Raw genomic sequence first — 23,665 nt, 5'->3', positions numbered from 1 at the left:
GTGATGACTTCCCTACAGAGGTTCCCTTAGCAAAGACAGAAACGTTCCCTGCTTAGGCTTGTCCCCTCTGTGGATGGCCCAGTGTGGTAGAGGGTAAGGGCAGGTGCCCCTACAGGAAGCCTTCCCCAAGAGAGACCAGGGCCACAGGGGTGACCCCATAGCATGGGCCTGAGTGGAGACAGGCAGAGAGCAAGGCCAGGGCTGGTTGGTCATGGCACTCCAGGCCACACTGCTGAGAGCCCCAGGGACAGGAGCTGGTAGGGCATGGGGGCACTGCCCCCGTGCACTCAGCCAGCGTGGTCCTGATATCCAGAAGCAGATGGGGGCCTGTGGCTCTGGGGACTGAGAATATTGTGACTATTTGCATGGAAGGGATTATGGTGGAAGGGAACGAGGATTATGGCAGTGCACTGGAGTTGGATTAGCAAGCACAGGATGTGGATTGGAGTAGACGGGAGCAGCTTAGACTCAGCACACAGATGACTCCGTGGCTGGCTTGGAGGCTGGAGAGCAGGGAGTGTGTGCAAGAGGGCAGCTCTCCTCTGCCCCCAGGAGCTCCTGCCAAGGCAGGCTTCACTCTGTCATTGACCCTGCAGTAAGGTGCCCTGTGACACGCAGGCCCAATGCCACCCCCAGGGCATCCCATCCCAGCAGGCTGTGGCCTGACAGTTCCTCCAGCCAGATGGCGCCGCCGTGTGTCGGATAGACGTGGTATAGGAGCCTGGGCTCTCTTATAGAAGGAGGGATGTTTCAGGGCATCTCTGTGGTGTTTTGCTGCTTCTCACCTCCAGCAGCCACAGTGATTTTTATGTTGTTTAATTCAAATGCTGGTGTGAGCCAGATGAGGTGGCTCACACCTGTAGTCCCAGCTACTCAGGAGGCTAAAGCAGGAGGATTGCTTGAGCCCAGGAGTTCCAGGCCAGCCTGGGCAACGTGGTGAGATCCCAGCTCTAAAAAATAATAATAAAAAAAAATGCTGGCGTGGATCTGCTTTTCTAACCTTTCTGACATTCATATGTCTCATCCGCCAAATCTCTCCTCACCTACGGCAGGCTTGCTGGAGTCCCAGCTGAGCCGGCACGACCAGATGCTGAGTGTCCACGACATCCGTCTGGCCGACATGGACCTGCGGTTCCAGGTCCTCGAGACCGCCAGCTACAATGGCGTGCTCATTTGGAAGATCCGAGATTACAAGCGGCGGAAGCAGGAGGCCGTCATGGGAAAGACCCTGTCCCTTTACAGCCAGCCGTTCTACACGGGCTACTTTGGCTATAAGATGTGCGCCAGGGTCTACCTGAACGGGGATGGGATGGGGAAGGGGACGCACTTGTCGCTGTTTTTTGTCATTATGCGTGGAGAGTATGATGCTTTGCTTCCTTGGCCATTTAAGCAGAAAGTGACGCTCATGTTGATGGATCAGGGATCCTCGAGGCGTCACTTAGGAGATGCGTTCAAGCCCGACCCCAACAGCAGCAGCTTTAAGAAGCCCACTGGAGAGATGAATATCGCCTCTGGCTGCCCAGTCTTTGTGGCCCAAACTGTTCTAGAAAACGGGACATATATTAAAGATGATACAATTTTTATTAAAGTCATAGTGGATACTTCGGATCTGCCCGATCCCTGACGAGTACCTGGGGAGGAGGATTTAGCAGAAGGTAACTCCTCTGGGGGGTTTGAACCAGTCTGTCTTCACTGAGGTCCTCAAGCTCAGAAACGGACCTTGTGGAACGGAGGAAGCGGCAGAAGGTGGACGCACGGCCGGCAGGAGGAGCCACACACGAACACACACCTGACATGTTTTCTATAGACTAGTAACACTTCACTCTGAAGAATTATTTATCCTTCAACGAGATAAATATTGCTGTCAGAGAAGGTTTTCATTTTCATTTTTAAAGATCTAGTTAATCAAGGTGGAAAACATATATGCTAAACAAAAGAAACATGATTTTTTCTTCCTTAAACTTGAACACCAAAAAAAGAAAACACACACACATGTGGGGATAGCTGGACATGTCAGCATGTTAAGTAAAAGGAGAATTTATGAAATAATAACGCAATTCTGATATATTCATTCTGAAATTCAAGAGTGCAACCTTGTTTCAAATATAGTATATTGTCTATTTTTAAGGCCTCATCTGGTCTCTGTTTTAATAATTTGTTTGTCAGAAGACCCTGAATTACACGTAGGTCTTTTTTTGAAAGTCTCTAAATTCAGAATCATTTTTTAATTTAAAGTTCTACAAATAATTGTTACTGCAAACATTTTATTTTAAAACGTTGATAGACTGATATTTCTTGGAAGAAAATGTAAAATATCAAACACTGGTTATCACTTGTGATAGGAAAGAGAATATTCAATCTGTTGTTATTTCTCGTTAGAAATGTAAACCTTCAATATCTGTCGTAGTTAATGACACTACTTCAAAATTATTATGAAAGGAACATTGCTCATGGATGCTGTGCATCATTTTCAGATTTATAATTGTTTTCACCCTAAAATAGGGCATTAGTTGAACTTTGGAGTTCTGACAAAATCCTGTAGTTTTTAAAATTCTGCCCCATGTGTTCAGACGAGCCCTCTGTGGCTGACAGCACCGGCCTTGGTCTCTGTGTCCAGTGTCCAGGGGTGGGCAGGGGTCTGCGCTGAGGGCCCGGCAGGTGTGTCTCTTCATTCTGTCATCTTGCTGCGTTTTGTTAATGATCTCCGAAAGCAACATCTTTGCATAGAGATGGTGGCATACGGTACATGTGCCTTAGATGTGACATGCTGCTTCTTGACCCTGGGTTTGCATTCAGCATAATTCTAGAAAGTGCTAGTTTAACCAGACTTTTCTCTCCACCACTAGATCCTTGTCTCTACAAGGCCCTCAGACAACTCCGTACCCACTGAGGGAAGCCAGGCTCCACCGTTGGCTTCTGGAGCCTCCACTACTTAATTACTGCAGATTCCAAATCTCTAGGCCCCAAAAGTGAGCTGCCTGGTCCAAGTACGGCTTGGTCCCACCCCGAGAGAGGCAGGTGTGGGGCAGAAGCCGAGCCTCTCCGTGCCCCCACCTGGGCTGTGGGGCCCACACAGCTCGAAGCAGAACCCTCTGAGCATTCTCGAGACCGCTGCTCTGGGAGCCTGCCCCAGCTGATTGACGGGCATTCCTAAACCACCACCCTGGCAGGAGGGGTGGCCACAGGGCCTGTTGTCCCAGCCTGTGCCTGCCCGGACGGCATTCTCTCAACTCACTGTTTACTGTCTCTCAAAGGTCCAACTGTGATGAGAAGCCTGGAGCCCTGCCCTGTACCCCTTTTGCTATGCACCACGCTTCATGGTGCTCTTACCACTGATGGGTGCTACACGTGACGGGTGCTTCTTAGGCAAAACCAATGTGTGCGAACCACACCTGTGCCACTTGTCCAACAGCCGCGCCCACGATTGGCCAGCTGGGCCGCGCACTTCAGACTGCCTGCCTCTGGGCTCTCCCCATGGCCGTGCGGGGACAGCTTGGCTGGTGCCTGGTGGCCCACCTTGTCTCTGGTGCTGCCGTCTGTCCTGGGTGTGCCTTCGCCCCAGTGCCTGCTGGAAGTGCCCTCCTGTCACACACCCATCCCCGTGCTTCCACGAGGGACCTCACTGGTTCCATGCGCCTGCCATGCCCCTTCGTGGGTAAAACGCTTGGTCGTTCTCATCTGCCTTTCCTTTCTCCACTCTCCTGGGGTTGCTTTGGGGGCAAAGTGGTGTCATTGGTTCTGCCCCCATAAAAGAGTCATGTGTCCCTGCTCATACAGGAAGGACTTCCTGCAGAAGCTCAGAAAACACTCTTCCCTCGAAGGTGTCACCAACCTTCTCCAGGTCTGTCCCTTGGGTTCTACCCTGGAGGCCTGAAGGAGGGAGGACCTCCTGGCAGTCCCTACCTGGCCTCCGATGGCTTTCCTGAGGCCAGAGATTAACAACAGGGACATACCTGCAACTTCCTTTCCCGTCACTAAAAGCGTGTACAATATTCAAACAAATTTTAGGGTAAGCAACATCTTGGTCTGGTAAAAAAAAATTCCCCCTCTCTGGATTTAAGTCCTGGTCTGGGCATGAGCCACCCAGAAGCACTCTGGGAAGCATCCATCACTTGTTGGTGGGACATTCCTAGTAGCCCTTCCTAGACAGATGTTCCTGATGGGGTGCAGCAGGCTCCCCGGCCTCCCACCTGAGGGGCCCATGGGATGTAACTTGAGTAACTGGCACTGTCCTCCAGGGTGAGGCTTGGCCTGTGTCATGAGCTTCATCTTGATGTGATTTGATTGTACTGGGGAGCAGGTACCTTCTGGTCTCTGTTCTGGCTACATCTCTCGGGTACTCAGGACGTGGGAAGGTGGCTTCGACGATGTTTCAAGCTGTCCTGGCTGTGGACATGCCTGTGTCACTCCATCCTAGGACTCCTCGGTGCCCTGCCCCGGTGCCGCCGCCTGGGCCGCCCGGGCTGTGGTCTCCTCGATGCTGAGGCCCAGCTGCCCGCAGGCCGGGGATCGGCCTGCCCCACTTCGAGGGGTCCTGGCAGCCAGAGTACGGGGTGGGCAGCGCTCTGCGGGTCTCAGCGCCTGCTTCCCTTAACCAAAACTAACAGAATTCCCAGCAGGACAGAACTGTTCAATACTTTAAAGAAACCAACGCTGAATCCTTTGTGCATGAATTAAGCCGGTCTGTTACCCTGTCACCTTCCTAACGGAAATGAGAACAACTTCCTGTTTCTACTTCCCTCGAGCAGTTTCTCTTGAACCCTGTAGCTCCGCCTTTCCCTGCTGCTGGGTGTTTGTGGGGATGCTGGGGTGCAGGTCACTGCTGGCTGCAGTGGTCTAGGCCAGGCACGTGTGATGGGCACAGCTCTTCCTGCGGCCACGCCAAGCCACGCACAGGCTGCAGTGGACCCACGACGGGGCTCGCAAGCTGGATCCTCTGGTTCTGGGGCTTGTGCCAGTGGAGCCTGAGTAGCTGGAAGTCAGGTGTGTCTGTGACGGCGTGGGCCGGGCTGTGGTCAGCTGTGAGTGGGGGCCTTTACAGCAGGGTTGGGGGGGCCGGAGCTCTGGCCCAAGAGGTCCACAGGCCTCTTGGCTCTGGCTCCTGGCTGGGCTGGTCGGTCTAAGCGAGACTTTGTTTATAAGCTTGGCTTTGGGCTGCCCACGTTGACAGCACAGAAGCAGCAAGACAGAATTTGAGCTGTTCTAAGACTTGCCAAGCAAGAAGGTGGTGCTTTTCCCCGAGACCAGGTCTCACTGGGGCCCTGGGTTACATCCGTGACGTGCTGGTGTGTGTTCACGTGCAGGTGGGCAGAGGAGGGTGCTCGTGGTGACCTGTGTCTTGACTCCAGTCCATGACCCCTTCCTAGAGCAGCCTCTGCCGAGGGATGGCACCACGTCCCTTTGAGGCCCAAACGGCTGGTCGAACTGGGAAGCTCTGCTCCTTCCCTGCCCTTCTTGTTCTCCTTGGCCTGTGACACCAAGGAGTCACGGTGTGAAGTGTGGTGGCTCCTGCTTCCTGGCCACCCACTTACCTCCACCAGGGCCCTGCAGACCCACCCACCCGCTGCCACCACTGTCCACCAAATTGGCTCTTTGGCAGAAGGCTGCCCTGTGGCCACAGGAGGCCCACCTCAGCAAGGACATAGGGTGTCAGGTGCAGTCCCACGGGGACAGCCAGCCACCTCCCCAGACTACCCCAGTCTGCTCCAGGATTAGGGGCCGTGTGTCCCGGTGGACGCCTGCTATCCCGATGTCATCGGCAAAGTGCCCCCTTCACTGGACAGTGTCCGTGGTGGTCACCCGTGGTGGGCCTGGCGTGTACAGTCAGAGGACAATGCGTGGCAAAGGAAAGGGCAACTGGATGGGTCCTCAGACAACAGCAGTGTCCTGAGGGGCCAAAGGGAGACCAGGAACACCTTCTTCCTTCTGCACGTGGAGGGGTGGCACCCGCCACAGACACTCCAGCCCAGCAGGGGGCAGCGTAAGGCTCCCTGGGGGGGCCTCTTGCCCCTTCCCCAGCCCTCCCAGGCGCCTCCCGGTGCTTGGGGTAATTAGCGCATTGAAAAGGGCTCGGGCAGAGCTGTGGAATACTATTTTTTTACTTTTAGTCCAGATCTTGTTAGACTGTGGAAGGAAAGCCAGGGAGAGTCCTGAGAGCTCCTTCATCTTGATGTTTGTGAGATGAATGAGGGTCTGTCACCCAAATCTACTTCTCAGCCCCAGATCATGGTTCTGTCTTCCGTTTGCAAATCTCAGTAGCTCTGTTTTCTCCAAAGTAGAGTGTGCCCGTTAGGGTCTGGGTCGGATGGGGTCATTGTTGGCAGGTGGCCTGGGCTTCGTCACTGTTTCATCCTGGCTGGTGCTCACTGTCCCAAGCACTGTGACATTAGGGACCTGGGCTGGTGGGGGTGTGAGGTGAGGCCTGGAAACCTTCTAGGGGCTTTTTCCACCTGTCTCAGGTGTCCTGGACACCATTGTGGGGCAGGCATGCCGCGCCATGGCCCCCCTTGGGGCCAGTTGTCGTGTGGCTGAGGAGGCCCTTGAGGCCGAGCAGAGCTTGCATTCCATTTCTCCTGTGCTGTGTCCGCGTCTGTCTTGTGAACTCTCGCCGTGAAGAAGAAGTCCAGGGTCGCTGCACCACTCCTGTAACTAGTGGTGGTTGGTTTTTATAACTTAGCCCCTCAGACAAGTAAGATAACCTTCAACAGCAAACTAAATGACTTAATTGGAAAACACAAAAGCTGGCATTATTTCCAAGGATTTCTATAAGAAATATCTACAGAACGACATCTGTGATAAAGGAAGTGTAAATCAATGTAGACAATTATGTAACGTTTTTAGAATTGCATTCTTTTCTCTGACGGCACACTTCTTGTGTTCAGTTCTATTACCCAAAACAAAGACCAAAGAAGGCCTGTCTCTCATTTGACTCTGTATTTTTAATCTGCCTGTTTTAGAAATTGCCGTCTGTAGTAGCCGCTCGCTGCGAGGACCCATCTTGACAGTCCAAGTGATTGTGACCAGTGATTCACGTCCTGTGTTTTTCTGCTCTTCTAAGAAAAAACAAAAAGTATAAGTTATTGCTCAGCAATAATCATGTTGTTCCTGAGTTAGCAACATGTCTTATTTTCTGATAGCATTATTATGTTTTATATTTTTGTTTACTGTATATTATGTGTGGTTTTATTTGGTATTTATTTGTGTTTTGAGGTCTTGCAATGTTTTTGTGTTTCTGATGCTAATAACTAAAGTTTGTAAGACTGTAGAATGCAAAACTTTGAAATGCTAAACTGTCTTATTAGAGGAAAATAAATCTGACTACCGAGTCTTGGCTTCTTACCACAGTATCTCTCACAGGCTGGGCTCCGGGCGAGGGGGTGTCCTTCCCGCTGGGCCGGGACTCGTGGGCCGAGGCCTGTGTGGCTGTGCTGCTGTTGCCGTCTGGAAATCCTCGGCAGTTTTGAGCAGGGGGCCTGCAGGCTACATGTGGTCCTGCCTGTAGCCTGTCACCTTCCTTCAGGCAATGGCTCTGACCTCGAGGGAGTCCCGGGGGGCCGGGCTCTCAAGTCTGTGGCTGGCCCAGAACGGGACCTCTCGCCCTCCTGCCCAGATGCCGGCCCACAGACCTGGGACCGGTCTCCGCTCCACCACTTTGGTGGAGGCTCAAGTTCCTCCTCTAGCATGGAAGGACAGCGCCCGGCTCCTTTCTGAAACGAGGGTGTCATCGCTGAGCTAACGCCAGTGCTGACGAGCGGGCGGCTGGGGGCTCTCCGGGCAGCAGTGTCTAAGCAGCTGCCCCTGGCTGGGTGTTTGCGGGTCCTGGGCTGACGCCACCCCTGCGGCCTGTCTTCATCTCTCCAGGGGGTTGTCTGAGTCAGGCCTGGTGGCAGGAAGCCCTGCATCTCCCCGAGGGCCCCCAGATTATCAGGTGGGGGGAACCACTCAGTCCTCCTCCAGTGTCCTGTCCCCCCACCTGCTGTGTCCCCTGTAGCCACTGCAGTGCCCTGCTCGGCCCCTCCCTGCCCTCCAAGGCACAGCTCAGGGCCAGGTCCACAGGAGATGCCACTGGCCTCCAGTGTGGCCCACCAAGCAGCAGGACGGCATGGGCTCAGGAGCAGAGGTCCTCCCTCAACGTCCCAGGGCCTCGCCTGGGGCCTGCACTGGCCCATCAGCCTGGCCCTCTCTGCAGGTCCACCCTGCTCCCACCGTGCCCGGGCTGGCAGCAGCCATGATGGGCCACCGGAGTCCTCCCAGGGCGCAGGCAGTCCCCACCCTGCACACACAATGGGAGCCTATGGCCACCGTGGCTTCCAGAAGCTGCCCTAGGAACACCACCTTGTGGTCCCTCCGTCTGGGGGTCCCACGTCCTCACACCCTGTGGAGGAGGCCTGAGCTCTATCCACCTTCCAGGGCATTAAGCCAGGGGTCCCCCAGTGGCCTCGACCACACCAGGACACAGGGAGACCGGGCAGTGCACCACAGACACGGGCTGGCCAGCAGGACTTCAGACACTCGATTCTCTTCTTTCTCCCCTTCGGGATTTCTTTCTCTAGGTCTTGCAGGAAAGGAAATGGGCAGGACACCCGAAGACCTGCTGGGCTCGGACCTGCTGCTCAGGGCGCTGCAGGGACACCGTGGGGCCAGGTCAGCGCTGGGCTTCTGTACAGGTCGTGCCGTCCAGCAGCAAGCAGCAGGCGGCTGAGAAATGGGGGGTTCTGAGCTGCTCCTCCCAGGGACTTGGCTCCCTGCCCCCAACCTGACGCCCAGACCTGGAGGGGGAGGAGGGGCCGAGCCCAGCCCCCAGGCGCAGACCAGCCCTCACCTGCCCCTGTCCTGCTTCTAACCTGCCTTGGGAATGGAGGGTCGTGGTCCAGGCCTGGGCGGGAGTCGGGCTGCCTTGTGACCTCTGCCTGCCTCCTCTCTGCTCAGGGGGACCAGAGCAGGGCCGCCGCTCTGAACGACGCTTGCCCGGCCCTGGGCAGCACTGCGGGGTGCAGTGGTGGCTGCACCGGGAAGCAGCAGCAGTCCCACGTGTCCAGACCCCAGCCGAGGACCCGCACCGGGAACGAGCCTGGACTAACACTCAAAAACAGGCTGGCGTTCTGAAGGGTCTGTTTAAGTAGGGCAGGTGACGCTGGGGAGGAAGGCCCGGCAGCTTCCCCAACACCCGGACCTGCTGGGTGCTTTGTGGGACACTGTGGGAGTCTCAGGTGGCGAAAGCCTGGACTGGATTCCGGATCGTGAAGTCCAGAGTGTTCCCAGTCATATAATCTGATCCCAGATCGACTATTTCTTGTTAAATATAAAGACCAGGAGACCCAATGGGGTGTGTGGGAGAAGTGTCATTGCTGCCCATGCTGTGCCCCTGCGATGGCACGGTGGCGAGTCGCCGTGAGGCTGGGGGCCGTGTCCTTCGAGTGCCTCCGTGCTGCCTGGGGTCTTAATCCTCGATTAGAAGTTAAAGGTTGAGGGAGGCCGGACACGGTGGCTCAGGCCTGTAATCCCAGCTCTCTGGGAGGCCGAGGCGGGCAGATCGCTCAAGGTCAGGATTTCAAAACCAGCCTGAGCGAGAGTGAGACCCCGTCTCTACTATAAATAGAAAGAAATTAATTGGCCAACTAATATATATAGACTAAATTAGCCGGGCATGGTGGCGCATGCCTGTAGTACCAGCTACTTGGGAGGCTGAGGCAGGAGGATCGCTTGAGCCCAGTAGTTTGAGGTTGCTGTGAGCTAGGGTAACGCCACGGCACTCTAGCCTGGGTAAAAGAGTGAGACTCTGTCAAAAAAATAAATAAATAAAGGTTGAGGGAAAAGACAGCTGTCGAATTGCCCTAAGTCCATGTCCTTCACTCCAGCGGAGGCTTCACATGGACCCGACCCCAGGGTCAGCTTAGAGGCTGGGGCTCAGGCCTCAGAGACAGGCCGGTGCTAGGAGCGGGCAGTGCACATGGGGCACACCTGTCTCCTCTTCTGTCAAAGGGGACAGTGCTGGCACCTGCCCCAGGGGCTGTGTGCAAAGCACCGAGGCCACACGCCCAGAGGGAAACACCCAGACAGGGTGGCCAGCCCTGCACTGCTGCCCAGGTCGGCTCCGAGAACTCCAGGCAGCTACAGGCACATGGGAGGTAGGAGACCACACGGGGCCATGGCCTGGGTTCCAGAAGCTTCCACCTCCTCCGCTTTCCCCCCACGGAGCTTGGGGCACTGGCACTGAGTTGACGGCTGCTGTGGGGCAGTGAGGGCTTGCTGGGGCAGTGCGTGTGGCCCCAGCCCCAGCATGCACAGCCTGCTTCCTGGGATGTCCCCACGAGCCAGGGAGACTGCTCTCGCCCAGCCCTGGTCCTCAGACTGCCCTCATAAGTGGCCTCAGGTCACATCCGTTGACATGCCCTGGCCCAGCCAGCCTTGGAGTGGCAGCGAGTGTTTCCTAGTGCCCAGCCCAGCTGTAGCTCCTGAGAACGTGCCCCTAGCCCTCAGTACAAAGGACAGGGAAGGTGACAAATTAACCCTCCCATCCGGAAGGAGGGGGCAGAGGCAGGACAGTGGCTGGGCCCTGGCCTGAACCTTGCAAGAACTTCTTGCAAGCAGGAGCGTCTTGGGGCAGGGGCAGTGCCAGGTGTTCTCTTCCCACCACCCATGGGTGGGGGAGCCCGACTGTGCCCCGAGACTGAGCCCTGGTCTCCTGACGCCCCTGCCCCCCACCCCAGGCCAGGGCTGCCATGCCCTGTGAGGTGGGCACTGGTTCCCCCCACTTTGCAGGGAAAGGAATGAAACAGAGAGGCTAAGTAAATTGTGCTGCCTCACACAGCATTTAATGCAAAACAGGGCCAGGTCTGGTCCCACCATGGCCAGACACCAGCAGGGGTGCCCTGCCTACCCCGCCCGGTCCAAACCAGTAGAGACCCCCCCAGTTCACACCCTCCAGGGCTCCCCTCTCAGTTGTATCCAACCCACCTCCAACAACAATGTGACCCCAATGCTCTGCCCTGGCCTTCCCTTCCCCGCCACCCCCAGCCTCCTGCCTCAGGGCCTTTCTAGGTCTTTCCATTTCCTGCCCATTTCTCAAGTCCACCTGCCTGTCTCCCCACCCCCACCCATGTGGACTGGCAGGGCTGCCGCTCTGGTGTCCCCATACCTCCAGGCAGAGCTGAGAGCTGGCAGAGCATGGCAATCCCTGCCTCAGTGGTTGGAAACAGGAACGAGGCAGGGACCTCCCAGAGACCTTGCTGCATTGGCCTGGTCTGGGAGGTGGTGAATCCGGCTGTCCTGGGCCACCTCCCTCCACATAGAGAACACTGTGTGCACAGGGAAACCAACACAGGAGGGAAGCCGGGCCAAAACAGAGACAGACACAGAGACTGAGCCCTACGAGTAACCTCGAAGCCCCCGGATCTAGCCTTACCTGAAGCAGCTCTGCCATGAGATTTCCTAGTTTCTCAAGGAAACTCTGTAGGGCTTTTGTTTCTCCCACTTCCTGCTGAAGTCCTGACCAGTTTGCAAGCTTGTGCCCACGTGTGCTGGAGTGGCCAGGGCACCTGTGCCTGTGGTCAGGGGCCTTCTGTGGCCCTTGTGCACAGCAACTGCAGTGCGGACCCGCCACTCCTTGCCTCACGTCTTTCTCCTCAGTGGTCCCAGTACCCGTGGCTGCTCAGGGCCAGGGGTGGTGCCTGGCGCGTGGCTCGTGTGAGCTCCTCTCTGGGCCACCCTCTGACAGCTGGACCCACCTACTGTTTCCACTCAGGGATGCCCGTTTCAGGGTGGGGGATGCCACTCCCCCACGGCCGGCCACCCCAGCCCCTCCTGTCCTGCCACCTGCAATGCAACCTCTGCATTGTGGCTGCAGCTGTGACCTCATCCTTCCTGTCTTGTTTTGCTGCTGCCTTTTTCGAGACTGCCCCGTCTGCCTGGGCGGCCTCGCTGCCCGTGCACCGCACGTCTCCCTGGGCACGGCCTGCCCGGAGCAGCGGTGGTCAGAGGTGGTGTTTCCCTAAGTCCCAGCCATGCAGCCCCTGCAGCCTCCCCTGGGTGCGGCCCTTAGTGCAGTCCACTTCCTGTGTCAGGAGGAGGGGCCCCAGACCCTGGGCGGGCCTGGGCTACCTCTGGACCCCCGGAGGGGTGGCCTTTGCAGAGCCACACACATCTCTGTGCATTGAGAGGCAGAGGGGAGGGGCGCAGAGCCGGACACACCAGCGTGGAGCCCCAGGAGGCACAGTCAGTAAGACTGCTTCCTGCTCAACGAGCAGCAGTATCAGACAAAGAGCAAAACAGATGACCCAGAAATGTCCCCTTTGCTCCTGGTTGAGGCCACCTCAGAGGATGGAATTTCCTGTGAGCCCAGCAGGGGGCCAAGGCCAAACCCTAGGACCTGCTGCACCCACCCTCCTGGTCCCAAGCAGGGCTAACGCCCCGAGAGCAGGTGCCTCCGCCTGAAGGTGACCCCACCAAGACAGAGTGCGGCCAGAGCAGCCCCAGCCCCAGCCCCGGCCCAGGGCATAAAAAGAGGCAGCACGCCCCGAGCGTGGGCTCCTTCTTCCTGCGAAATATCTTGCTCAGGAAAAGGCAAAGCCTAGTTGGATAAAGGTACATCCATGCAGAGGCATTCATCCTCCATCCATGGGCCGGTCCACCCATCCTCCACCTCCCACCAGCCCACCCACCATCCCCCACCTCCCACGCACCATCCCCCACTCCCCACCCACCATCCCCCACTCCCCACCCACCATCCCCCATCTCCCACCCACCATCCCCCACCTCCCACCCACCATCCCCCACCTCCCACCCACCATCCCTCACCTCCCACCCTCCATCCCCCACCATCCCCCACCTCCCACCCACCATCCCCCACCTCCCACCCACCATCCCCCACCTCCCACCCACCATCCCCCACCTCCCACCCACCACCTCCCACCACCATCCCCCACCTCCCACCACCATCCCCCACCTCCCACCATCCATCCCCCACCTCCCACCACCATCCCCCACCTGCCACCCACCACCTCCCACCAACCATCCACCACCTCCCACCATCCACCTCCCACCATCCACCACCTCCTACCAGCCCACCCCATCCACCCACCATCCATCCACCACCCACCCACCATCCACCACCCACCCACCCACCATCCACCCACCATCCACCCACCCACCATCCACCCACCATCCATCCACCCACCCACCATCCATCCACCCACCATCCATCCACCACCCACCATCCACCACCTACCCACCATCCACCCACCCACCCACCACCCACCCACTACCCACCCACCACCCACCCACTACCCACCCACCATCCATCCACCTACCCACCATCCACCACCTACCCACCATCCACCCACCCACCCACCACCCACCCACCATCCATCCACCACCCACCATCCATCCACCATCCACCGGTTGTCCACTGCTCAGCACCCATTATTTTACACCTTTGTGGACCATCCACGTGTCTTCCCTCCACTCTCCTCCTCTGTCACCCTACCACCACCCACAGTCCATCCAGGCCGGGACATGAGAGGTCTTCAACAGGTGAGCAAACTAGGTTCAGCCTCAGGCTCCCAGCAGAGAAAGGGACAGCCCAGAAGTTGCTTCCTGCCCCACCGCCCCGCATGTCACTGGGCAGGTCCAAAGGCCCCGGAGGGTGGGTGTGGAGAGGCCGGGTCTGAGGTGAATGTGTAACCGACCCGGCGCCCCACCCGCCCCGCCGGCTCACGTGGGCACCAGGGTAAAGTCCCTGGCGGAGTGGGAGTGGGAGCGGCGCGATGGGCGCGCAGGCCGGGCTGCTGCTGTGGCTGCAGCTGTGCGGTGAGCCGGGGGTGCGGGGTGGGGGGCGGCAAGGGCTTGGGGGCCTGAATCCGGCCTGGGCCCCTCCTCGGGCGGCCTGGGGCGCGGCCTCAGCCCCTGCCCAGAGTAGCTGCTGCGCTGTGGCTCCGCAGCCCGCCTCAGTCGCAGTCCCTGAGCACCTGCGCCCCTGCCCTGAGCCCTTCGTGGCTCCCTCAGGGCACAGACCCCGTCCGGACTCGGCTTGGCCCCCACCCCGCCCCTTCTTCGCACGGCTGGGATGCGTTTTCTGCCGCAGCTCCTCCTGGCCCTGGTCGGCCTCCTCCAGGAAGCCCTCCTGATTTCAAGGTGGAGGAAGAGGCCTGCGCTGCCCATCCTCCTCCCCCCACCCCAGTTGTCACCACCCTGTCCTCCACTGCAGGGACGGGGCGGGGCGGGGCGGCGGTCCGGGTGAGTCCTGCAGGAGAGCACGTCTGGGCGGGCTCCGCAGAGCAGAAGTCCGCTGCGGGGCGCGGAGGCAGGGCTCCCGCGGTCCGGCCTGACGCGCCACGGGCCCCATTCGCGCCCTGGCTGCGACCCGCCGCGCCTCCCCGAGCGGGTCGTCCCGTCCGGGGGAGAGGCCGTCCGGGCCAGGGCCGGGCAGGCACTCAGCCGCCGCCTCCGCAGCGCTGACCCGGGCCGCCTACAAAGTCTGGGTCCCCAGCACCGACTTCGAGGCCGCCGCCAACTGGAGCCAGAACCGGACGCCGTGCGCGGGCGGCGCAGTCGCCTTCCCGGCGGACAAGGTGCCTCGGAGCGCCCCGGGCCTGCGCGGCCGGGCGGCGGCGGGGCCCTCCCGCCACCCGGTGCTGACGCGGCCTCGTCCCGCAGCTGGTGTCGGTCCTGGTGCGAGGCAGTCACGCCGTCTCGGACGTGGTAAGGCGGGGCGCGGGCCCGGCCGCTCCTTCCTCGGCCCCAGAGCGGCCCCGCCGAGGTGGGCGCGGCTTCGGGCGGGTGGGGTCCGGGGGGCCGTCTGCGCCCTTGGAGAGGGAGGGCGGGCGCCTGGGTCCCCACGGCCTGGCCGCGGCCCGCCGGTGCGCCCCAAGGCTCGCCCTGGGGGAGCCCCCTGCACGCCGTCCCGCAAGGCCCGTCCCCGTCCGGGTGCCTGAAACCCGCCCGCGGCGCTGCTGTGCGGGCCGGGAGGGCGCGGGTGCCGAGACCCGGGGAGTCTGGGGACGGCGTCGCGGAGCAGCCGGCCTCCGCCCCACGCGCGCTAGGAGTGCTTCGCCTTGCCAACGGTTGGGAGCAAGTCAGAAGGAAGCATTTCACGGCACTCGAACCGTCTAGGAGAGCGAGTTTCAGTGTCTGTAAAATGCAGTCCTGCCGGCTCGCAGCCCAGCCCGTGGGCCGGTCACCTGCGCCTGGTCGCTTTGCCAGGGCGGAGCCGCGGCCCGGGGTGAAAGCTTCGTCCCGACGTCGGAGTCCTCCGAGGTGACGCGTCCCCGCCAGCACCGGCCGCCCCTCGCTGAGGGCGTCGCGAGCGGGGCGGGGTCCCGGGTCCCCGCAGGCAGGACGCCCGGCCCGCCCGGTCGGGCCCAAAGACTAAAGTGCAGTGGGCCGGGCGGAGGGGGGCGGGCCGCCCCGCAGCACGTGCGCTACCTTGGCAACCGCGCGGCCCCGCCCCACAGCACGTGCGCTACCTTGGCAACCGCGCGGCCCCGCCCCCGCAGCACGTGCGCTACCTTGGCAACCGCGCGGCCCCGCCCCCGCAGCACGTGCACACCGCGCGGCCCCGCCCCCGCAGCACGTGCGCACCGCGCGGCGCCGGGGAGCCGAGGAATCCGGTTGAGGGGGCCCGGCCCGGCCCGCCGGCTTCCTTCCTTTGATGGTCTCGTTTGGGAGAGCTTGGGGAGCGACACCCATCCGTCCGTCCATCCATCCCCGCGTCCACACTGTCCCCAGCCCCGGGCGCGAGCCCCTCCTCCCTTTCCCGGGACCTATGTAGGACGCCTGTTCCCCACCTGGTCCGCGACCCCTCCTCGCCTCCCTGGCGGCGCTCGCTGCGCTGCCCCGGGGGCCTCGGCGGGAACCGGGGCGGTGGGGCCGGGCCGGGCCGCGGGGCCGAGTGACCCGGCGCTGCCCCAGGCCGCCCGCGCCCCGCCTAGCCGAGCTGGTCCGCGCGGCCTCTGTTTCCTGGTTGGGAGCCTCCCCCCGCCCGCCCGCCGCTCCGGTGCCCGCCGCTCCGGTGCCCGCCGCTCCGGTGCCCGCCGCTCCGGTGCCCGCCGCTCCGGTGCCCGCCGTCTGCGCGCCTCCCGCGGGGCGTCCCCGCGCCGCGCCCTCCAGCCGGGCGAGGGTCGGCGCCGCCTCGCCGCGTTCCTGGGCGGAGCGGAACCTCCCCGCGGCCACCAGGGCGGGCGAGCCCGTCGCGCGGCCCCTGCGTCCCTGGCCGCGGTCACTGGGCGTCGCTGTGCCCTGCGGGGCGCGCGCGGGGCGGGTTCCCGCGACCTCCCGCCAGCCCCCGCCGGCCGAGGCTGCGCCGCGCCAGGCCCCCGCGGCGCGGGCTCGGGGCCGGTGTCCGCCCCGCTCCTCCGCCCGCAGCTGCCCTGCGGGGCTGGCGGTTGCGGGGCGGCGACCCGGAGCCCCCGCGGCTTCACGGCCAGCCGTGCCGTGGGGAGCGCGCCGCCCGGTGGTTCTCGTCGCCGTGCCTCTGCCAGGGTCGCGGACTGTTCCCCGCGGGGCTCTTGCGCGGCCTCGGCGACTCATAAACGCCCGTCGCTTTGCCTTCTGTCGGGCGCGGTGCCCACACTTAAACTCCGTCCTCCAGCTGGTGGATCTCGCAAGTAACGACAGTACTTTCCCGTCCTGGCGCCTCCGTTTCTCGCCTCCACGGGCTGGGGCGGCCGCTCCGCGTTAAACAGCGGCGGGAGCCGGCGTCCCCGTCTCGTCCTCGCGCTGGGGAGAGGCGCTCCGCGGTGCCCGCCCGGCGTAGTGTGCTGCAGGGTCCCGGCACACACTGGGTCCCACCGTCGAAATTCTACACTGTTGCTAGTTTGCTAACAGATTCTAAAAAGTCATAAATGGGCCAGGTGCGGTGGCTCACGCCTGTAATCCTGGCCCTCCAGGCCGAGGTGGGGGGATCGCTTGAGGCCAGGAGTTCGAGACCAGCCTCAGCAAGAGTGAGACCCCCGTCCCTGCTAAAAATAGAAAATTAGCCGGGCATGGTGGCGCATGCCTGTAGTCCCAGCTACTCGGGAGGCTGAGGCAGGAGGATCGCGTGAGGCCAGGAGTTGGAGGTTGCTGTGAGCGTGGCTGATGCCACGGCGCTCACTATAGCCCAGGAGACAGAAACAAACAAACCTAAATATGCTGTTGAACATTTGCAGTGTCTTTTTCTTTCCACACTGATTGAGATGTGATCCCCCGCCCTTTTAGCCTATTAAGGAAGTTTCCGAGGTCGAACTCTTCTTGCAAGACTGACAGCCTCCGGGCACCCACCTGAGGGGCAGGGCAGGTCAAAGTACCACTTCTGGGCCAGGTGCGGTGGCTCAGCCTGTAACCCTGGTGCTTTGGGAAGCCAGGTGGGAGGATCTCTGGAGACCGGGAGTTTGAGACCAGCCTGAGCAAGACAGTGCGACCCCATCTCCACGAAATGTACCACTTCATGGCACTGGGACACTGGACGTCCCTCTGCCATAAAGTCTTGATTTTGCCGGCACAGCACCCCCCACTGCCATCTGCTGGACCACCGCCATGCATGCCGGGTAGTCTGGATGGAGGAGTCCCCACTCCTCTGTCCCTGCATCCTTGGGACCTGAACCCTACTTGACCACCACGTATTTTTAAAATCGAATTTAAAGAAACTTTAAGACTTTTAGAGCATTTTTAGGTTCACAGCAAAATTCAGCAGACGGTACAGAGATCTCCCGTGTACCCCTGAGCCCCTGCACGGCCTCGGCCACCAGAGCGGCGCACTTGTCACAGCTGGTGAACCTACACTCAATGCTGTTACCACCCAGAGCCTAGGGGTCATGTCAAGGTTCACTCGTTTTGTGCAGCATTTTAAAACTATACTATTGGCTCCAGTTAGCTAATATTTTGCTTAGGATTTTTGCATCTGATTTATGAGTAAAATGGGCAGTTTTGACATTTTAAAATTTTCTAGAAATTGGACTAGGGTTTTCAAGTTTGGTAGTTCTATTGATTCTTAAAATCTTTTTTTAAAGTTTTATTGATTTCTTAAAAACCTTTCAATATCTGTATCTTCCCTTGAACAAGCGAGTTCCTAAGTTTTTAGATTTTTAAAAAGGCAGCAATTAGCTTACCAAAGTATTCCATCACTGTTACTTCCTGTGTCTATTGGAAGCTTCTGGATTTCTGCCCCTTCTTCCTCCAGGCATGTGTTCCGGGCAGGCCTTTGTGAGCATCGTTCTGAAGCCGTTTAGGCTTGCAGACGCTTTTCTTATACCCCCACATTAGAACAGCAGTTTCGCTGGATAGAAAACTCGAGATTGAAAGTTCTTTTCCTTCCATGTTTAAAATAGTACGCTATTGTTTTTTTTGCATCCATTGTTGTTGCTGAGAAATCTGAATCTGCATTTTTTTCCCTTCTTGGGCGACCTGTTCTCTCTGAAGCTTGCAGAAGGTTCTCTTCGCCCCTGACACTCATGGCCGTAACTGGCACCTGTGTGGGTGCGGCTCTTGGCACTCAGACCATTCGGTGGGAGGTTCCCCAACTTGCTTCAGACCTGGAGAGCTCATCTTCATTGTTTCTTCAAATACTTTCTCTTCTCCCCGACCTTGCATGTGAATTCTGGCTCTTGGATGTCTGCCCACCCCGCCCCCCGTTTCTCCTGGGCCCTCGCTGGGAACACCAGAGTCATCTGCAGCGGGATCAGTCTCCAGGCTGTCTCACCTGTTGTGCTCATCCATCCAGCTGCTGGGACTTTCATATTGACAGCTCTCCCTCTGGTTCTTTTGAGAAATGCATTCTGGGTACTGCTTCTCACTTCCAACACCTCCCCTTCCAGAGGTGCTGCTGTGCTTCCGGCACATTCCTGCCCTCTGTCCCCGGCTCCTCTGGCATCTGTGGCAGCCGCCTTGCTGTCCGGTGAGGCACCCTCAGGTGTGGGCGCAGCTGGCCTGGGACCTCACACCCTGGGTGTTGGTCTGCTGCTCAGGTGCAGAACCCCAGGAAGGGCGTAAGGGCAGGCCCTGCCCCACAAGGTGGGACCCGAGGCTGTGCCGGGTGGCCCCTGACAGTGCTGAGGCCCCTGCACCGAGGAGCTTCCCTGGCCCAGGCCGCCCCTCAACCCCTGAGGGAAAACCATGGTGCAGGGTGCAAGAGAAAGGCGGGCCTGGGACTGGCGGGCAGTGGGAGTGAGGGGCCGCTGGTTAGTCACCCTCATTTCAGCAGACACCTGGGGCCAACTACTGTGGGAGGGGCTGCCAAGGTGGAACCCAGGCCTGGGGCTGGCAGGGCGCCTTCTAGGCGCCCTTACCCTCCCTGGCTCCTGGCACCCTTCTGCCCCACCTGAACCCCCTCCCCTGCCTCAGGTGCTGAGAGCTCCCGCAGCTCTCCGGGGACTTGTCAGCGTTTTAAAGTTTAGTTCCTGGAGCCCTTCCCTCGTACGGTTTCTCAGCGGTATGGGCAGGCCAACGTCCTGGCAGGTGTCACCCCCTGCCCCAAGCTCCCCAGGGTCCTGCTTCTCGGCCTGTGTGACCCTCCAGCTCAGAGTCACAGGACACTGGAGCCTCTGCACACGCCGTCTCCCCACCAACCCCGCGCAGAGCACTCTTCCCCTTTCTTTCCATGGCTGTGTCCCACTCGCCCTGCTAACCTCGCCCTGACCGGCTCCCTGTCACCGTGCGGGTCCTCCTCTCTGGGGACCCCGGGGGCGGGGATGCGTGCGGAGCCAGCCCGGACCACCGCCTGGCGCCGCCTCAGCCCGCGCCTCCTGCAGCTCCTGCCGCTGGATGGCGAGCTCGTCCTGGCCTCGGGAGCGGGATTCAGCGCCTCGGACGCGGGCTCACACCCGGACTGCAGTGCAGGTGACGCCCGGGCCGGGCTCGGGAGGGAGGCGTGTCCAAGGGCGGGGCTCGGAGGGAGGGTGTGCCCAGGGTCGCGGCTCAGAGGAGGGCGTGTCCGGGATGGGACCAGGGGCGAGGGCGGAGCTCGCGGCGGGACCAGGGGCGAGGGCGTGTCCGAGGGCGGAGCTCGGGGGAGGGCGGAGCTCGCGGGAGGGCGGAGCTCGGGGCCGGACCAGGGGCGAGGGCGTGTCCGAGGGCGGAGCTCGCCGGAGGGCGGAGCTTGGGGGAGGGCGGAGCTCGGGGCCAGACCAGGGGTGAGGGCGGAGCTCGGGGCGGGACCAGGGGTGAGGGCGTGTCCGAGGGCGGAGCTCACGGGAGGGCGGAGCTCGCGGGAGGGCGGAGCTCGCGGGAGGGCGGGACCAGGGGCGAGGTCGTGTCCGAGGGCGGAGCTCGGGGGAGGGCGGAGCTCGGGGGAGGGCGGAGCTCGGGGGAGGGCGGAGCTCGGGGGAGGGCGGAGCTCGGGGGAGGGCGGGGCTCGGGGGAGGGCGGGGCTCGGGGGAGGGCGGGGCTCGGGGGAGGGCGGGGCTCGGGGGAGGGCGGGGCTCGGGGGAGGGCGGGGCTCGGGGGAGGGCGGGGCTCGGGGGAGGGCGGGGCTCGGGGGAGGGCGGGGCTCGCGGGAGGGCGGGGCTCGCGGGAGGGCGGGGCTCGCGGGAGGGCGGGGCTCGCGGGAGGGCGGAGCTCGCGGGAGGGCGGAGCTCGCGGGAGGGCGTGTGCCGGCGGGCCGGGGCGTGTGCGTGCGGAGCTCATGGGCTTGCGGCACCCAGGCGCCCCCGCGCTCTTCCGCGACCCGGACCGCTTCTCTTGGCATGACCCGCACCTGTGGCGCTCTGGGGACGAGGCGCGAGGCCTCTTCTTGGTGGACGCCGACCGCGTGCCATGCCGCCACGACGACGTCGTGTTCCCGCCCAACGCCTCCTTCCGCGCCGGGCTCGCGGGCGCCGTGCGCGTGCGCAGCGTGTCGGCTCTGGGCCAGGTGAGCGGCGGGGTCCTCCCCACCTTCCCGCACCCGCCGCCGGGCCGCCGCTCTGACAGCGTCTCCGCCCGGCGGGCGGCTCCCGCAGACGTTCACGCGCGCCGAGGACCTGGCCGCCTTCCTGGCGTCCCGCGCGGGCCGCCTGCGCTTCCACGGGCCGGGCGCGCTGAGCGTGGGCGCCGAGGCCTGCGCCGACCCGTCGGGCTGCGTCTGCGGCAACGCTGAGGTGAGCGCGGGGCCGGGGCGCGCCTTGGGGCGGGGTAGGGGCGCCGCCCCAAGGTCCCCCCGCCGACGGCCCCGCCGCCCGCCCCAGGCCCAGCCGTGGATCTGCGCGGCCCTACTGCAGCCCCTGGGCGGCCGCTGTCCCCCGGCGGCCTGCCGCGACGCCCTCCGGCCTGAGGGGCAGTGCTGCGACCTCTGCGGTAGGCACCCCGGCCCCTGACTTGTTTCCTGCCTCCGTGTCCCTGTCCTGGATCCACGGCGCCAACTCTGCCCTCCTATGGCAGGAGCCATCGTGTCGCTGACCCACGGCCCAGCGTTTGACCTGGAGCGGTACCGGGCACGGCTGCTGGACACCTTTCTGGCCTCGGTAATGGGGCCGGGACAGGCGCGGGGGGCGTCCCGACCCAGCCATACCGCCTCTGCAGCCCCCGCCTCGGACACCTCCCCGCAGGGCCTCGGGGGCCCCGCCGCGCTGCCCACTGTCCACCACCTGCCCCTGCAGGCTCGAGGGGCTGAGTCCCGGGCCAACGCAGTCCCCTTCCCCAGCCTCAGTACCAGGGGCTGCAAGTGGCCGTGTCCAAGGTGCCGCGCTCGCCGCAGCTCCGCGGGGCCGACGCGGAGATCCAGGTGGTGCTGGCGGAGACCAGGCCCGAGACGGGCGGCGCGGCGCGGCTGGCGCGGGCCCTCCTGGCGGACGTCGCGGAGCACGGTACACGCGCCCCCGCCGGGTCCCCGCCCCGCCCGCCGCTCCCGGAGACTGAGCCGGCCCCTCCGTTGCAGGCGAGGCCCTCGGGGTCCTGGCGGCCGCCGTGCGGGAGTCGGGCGCGCCTGTCGGGGGCGGCTCCGCGGCGGGGCTGGACGGGCCCGGACCGGGCGCGGGGCTCGTGGGCGGCGCAGTGGCGGCCGCGCTGCTGGCGCTGCTGGCGCTGCTGGCGGCGGGGCTGCTGGTGCGCCGCGCGGGGCGGCTCAGGTACGCGGGCCGGGCGGGCGGGCGGGCGGAGCGGGCGCCGTCCCCAGGGGCTCACGCCGCGTCCCGCCCAGGTGGAGCTGGCGCCTGCAGGCAGCCCCCGCGCCGGCCGGGGCGCCCCTGGGCTTCCCCAACCCGGTTTTCAACGCTGCGCCCTCGGAGGAGCGGGTGAGGGCCCAGGGGCCGGGCGTGCGGGGCCTCCCTGGGGCGGGGCCTCGGCGTCCGCAGCCCCCTGAGCCTGTGTCCCCGCAGGCCCCCGGGGGGCCGCCCAGTCCGGCCCCGAAGGCGGACGCCCCTGGCACCAGCCACAGCTACTTCATCAACCCACTGTTTGCTGGGCCCGAGGCTGAGGCCTGAGCCGCTGCCAGTCCCCGCCTCGCGCGACCTGCCGGCTCCCCCTCTCCGGCCGCCACCCCAGCCACCTCCCCGTCCCCCGCTGGGGGCCAAGGACAGGCCTTGCCCAATAAAGGGTTCCCTGCACCTGCTGTCAGCCTGGACCTGCCGCCTTCTGCGCCACCTTCGCCCCTGCCTACTTAGGAACTGGGAGGCCGGCCTGGCGCCTGCCCGCCCCCCGCTGAAGGCGGCCCTGGGCGCTGCCTGTGGGAGTGGTGCGGGGCTGACCCGAAAGCAGACGGGCCCAGGCCGGCCAGAGGCTCCGTCTGTGAAGTTAAACCCAGAAGTGAGAGGGCGGCGCGCCCGTGTCTGAAGGAGCAGCCTGGAAAGAACCTGCCCCCAGCAAGGCACGGGTAGAGGTGGGCTATCCCTTACCCCCTCGCCATGGTGCCAAGCTGCTCAGGCCCAGGCCCCACTGAGCTAAGACAGGAGTGGACCCGCCAGGTGGACAGGGACAGCCTTGGGCAGCATTCTGGAGGGACGGGGTGGGCCTATCCCCTCTGTGGGGGCACTGGGAGGCATGGGGACAGGGCTGTGCCACAGTGCATGGAACATGTCAAGAGTGCTGGGGGTGGGTCCAGCTGGGGGGGACACCCATGGCGCCGGGGTGCTTGGTGTCTGTCACTGCAAGGGCAGGCCTTGTCCTCCCTCTCTGAGGTGGCTCTGACCTAGGGGCTGGGCGCCAGCACTGAGTAGTCTGGAGTTGGGACCCACCTGGCCCTTCCCAGGCCATAATGAATGCAAACTGTACTGGAGTCACCGGGTGTGCGTGTCACCGTGCTGACACAGATGGGGGCAGCAAGCCCATGTGCACAGCGTGAACTTCTGTGTAACCAGCATCTGGGTCTGAAACATTGCTGGTCCCCACGAGTTGTGGCCCAGTCCCCACATAGGAGTTTCTCACTGGGGGACTCCTCTAGCCAAGGAGGCTTCCCGTGAGCAGGGTCAGGGCACTGCACTCTCCGTCTGCCTATGGTGCCCACTCAGGTGCGGTTGGAATTTGTCACTCGATGCTGTAGAGCTGTGGTCCCCAAACCCTGGGTTGTGGACTGGTCGTGGTCCGTGGCCTGTTAGGAAGGGCTGCACGGCAGGAGGTGAGCAGCGAGCTAGAGCTGGGGAGGGAGCTTCGCCTGTGCTCACAGCTGCTCCCCATCTCCCGCATCACCGCCTGAGCCCGGCCACCTGTCAATCAGCAGGGCCATGAGAGTCTCACAGGAGAACGGTCCCTGCCCTAAGCTGTGCTTGCAAGGGGTCTAGGTTGC

At 62.4% G+C, this 23,665-nt stretch overlaps 2 protein-coding genes across 6 annotated transcripts in view; both read left to right on the top strand.

Annotated features, from left to right (window-relative positions):
- The window catches only part of TRAF3 (TNF receptor associated factor 3), a 118,115-nt gene extending 110,790 nt beyond the window's left edge, over window positions 1-7,325 (top strand). For all 5 annotated transcript variants that reach the window (XM_076003696.1, XM_076003698.1, XM_076003699.1 and 2 more), the window contains 2 exons: window positions 1,053-4,983; window positions 6,957-7,325. In XM_076003696.1, the coding sequence (XP_075859811.1) occupies window positions 1,053-1,624 (572 nt within the window). In that variant the 3' untranslated portion in view covers window positions 1,625-4,983; window positions 6,957-7,325. The remainder of the gene's footprint in view (window positions 1-1,052; window positions 4,984-6,956) is intronic.
- Window positions 7,326-13,739: 6,414 nt separating this feature from the next.
- On the top strand, window positions 13,740-22,495 carry AMN (amnion associated transmembrane protein). The gene is made up of 12 exons (XM_012746498.3): window positions 13,740-13,806; window positions 14,449-14,567; window positions 14,653-14,697; window positions 19,722-19,809; window positions 20,613-20,821; window positions 20,910-21,047; window positions 21,135-21,243; window positions 21,328-21,410; window positions 21,590-21,752; window positions 21,824-22,013; window positions 22,085-22,178; window positions 22,263-22,495. Exons 1-12 carry the CDS (start codon window positions 13,764-13,766, stop codon window positions 22,365-22,367), a joined length of 1,386 nt encoding a protein of 461 aa, XP_012601952.2. The 5' UTR covers window positions 13,740-13,763; the 3' UTR covers window positions 22,368-22,495.
- Window positions 22,496-23,665: the final 1,170 nt, after the last annotated feature.

Source organism: Microcebus murinus, chromosome 6 (genome assembly GCF_040939455.1).
Source record: "Microcebus murinus isolate Inina chromosome 6, M.murinus_Inina_mat1.0, whole genome shotgun sequence".
In the NCBI taxonomy this organism is placed as follows: domain Eukaryota; kingdom Metazoa; phylum Chordata; class Mammalia; order Primates; family Cheirogaleidae; genus Microcebus; species Microcebus murinus.
Note: the sequence above shows the minus strand (reverse complement) of the source record. Positions and strands in the feature narration are given on the sequence as shown.

What these genes read in the sequence shown, in the direction of transcription:
- AMN (XM_012746498.3), top strand. Translation starts at nt 13,764, where the DNA reads ATGGGCGCGCAGGCCGGGCTGCTGCTGTGGCTGCAGCTGTGCG. An exon ending in ACACCCGGACTGCAGTGCAG is followed by an intron (nt 19,810 to 20,612) that starts GTGACGCCCGGG and finishes TGCGGCACCCAG; the next exon opens with GCGCCCCCGCGCTCTTCCGC. An exon ending in CGCCGCGCGGGGCGGCTCAG is followed by an intron (nt 22,014 to 22,084) that starts GTACGCGGGCCG and finishes CGTCCCGCCCAG; the next exon opens with GTGGAGCTGGCGCCTGCAGG.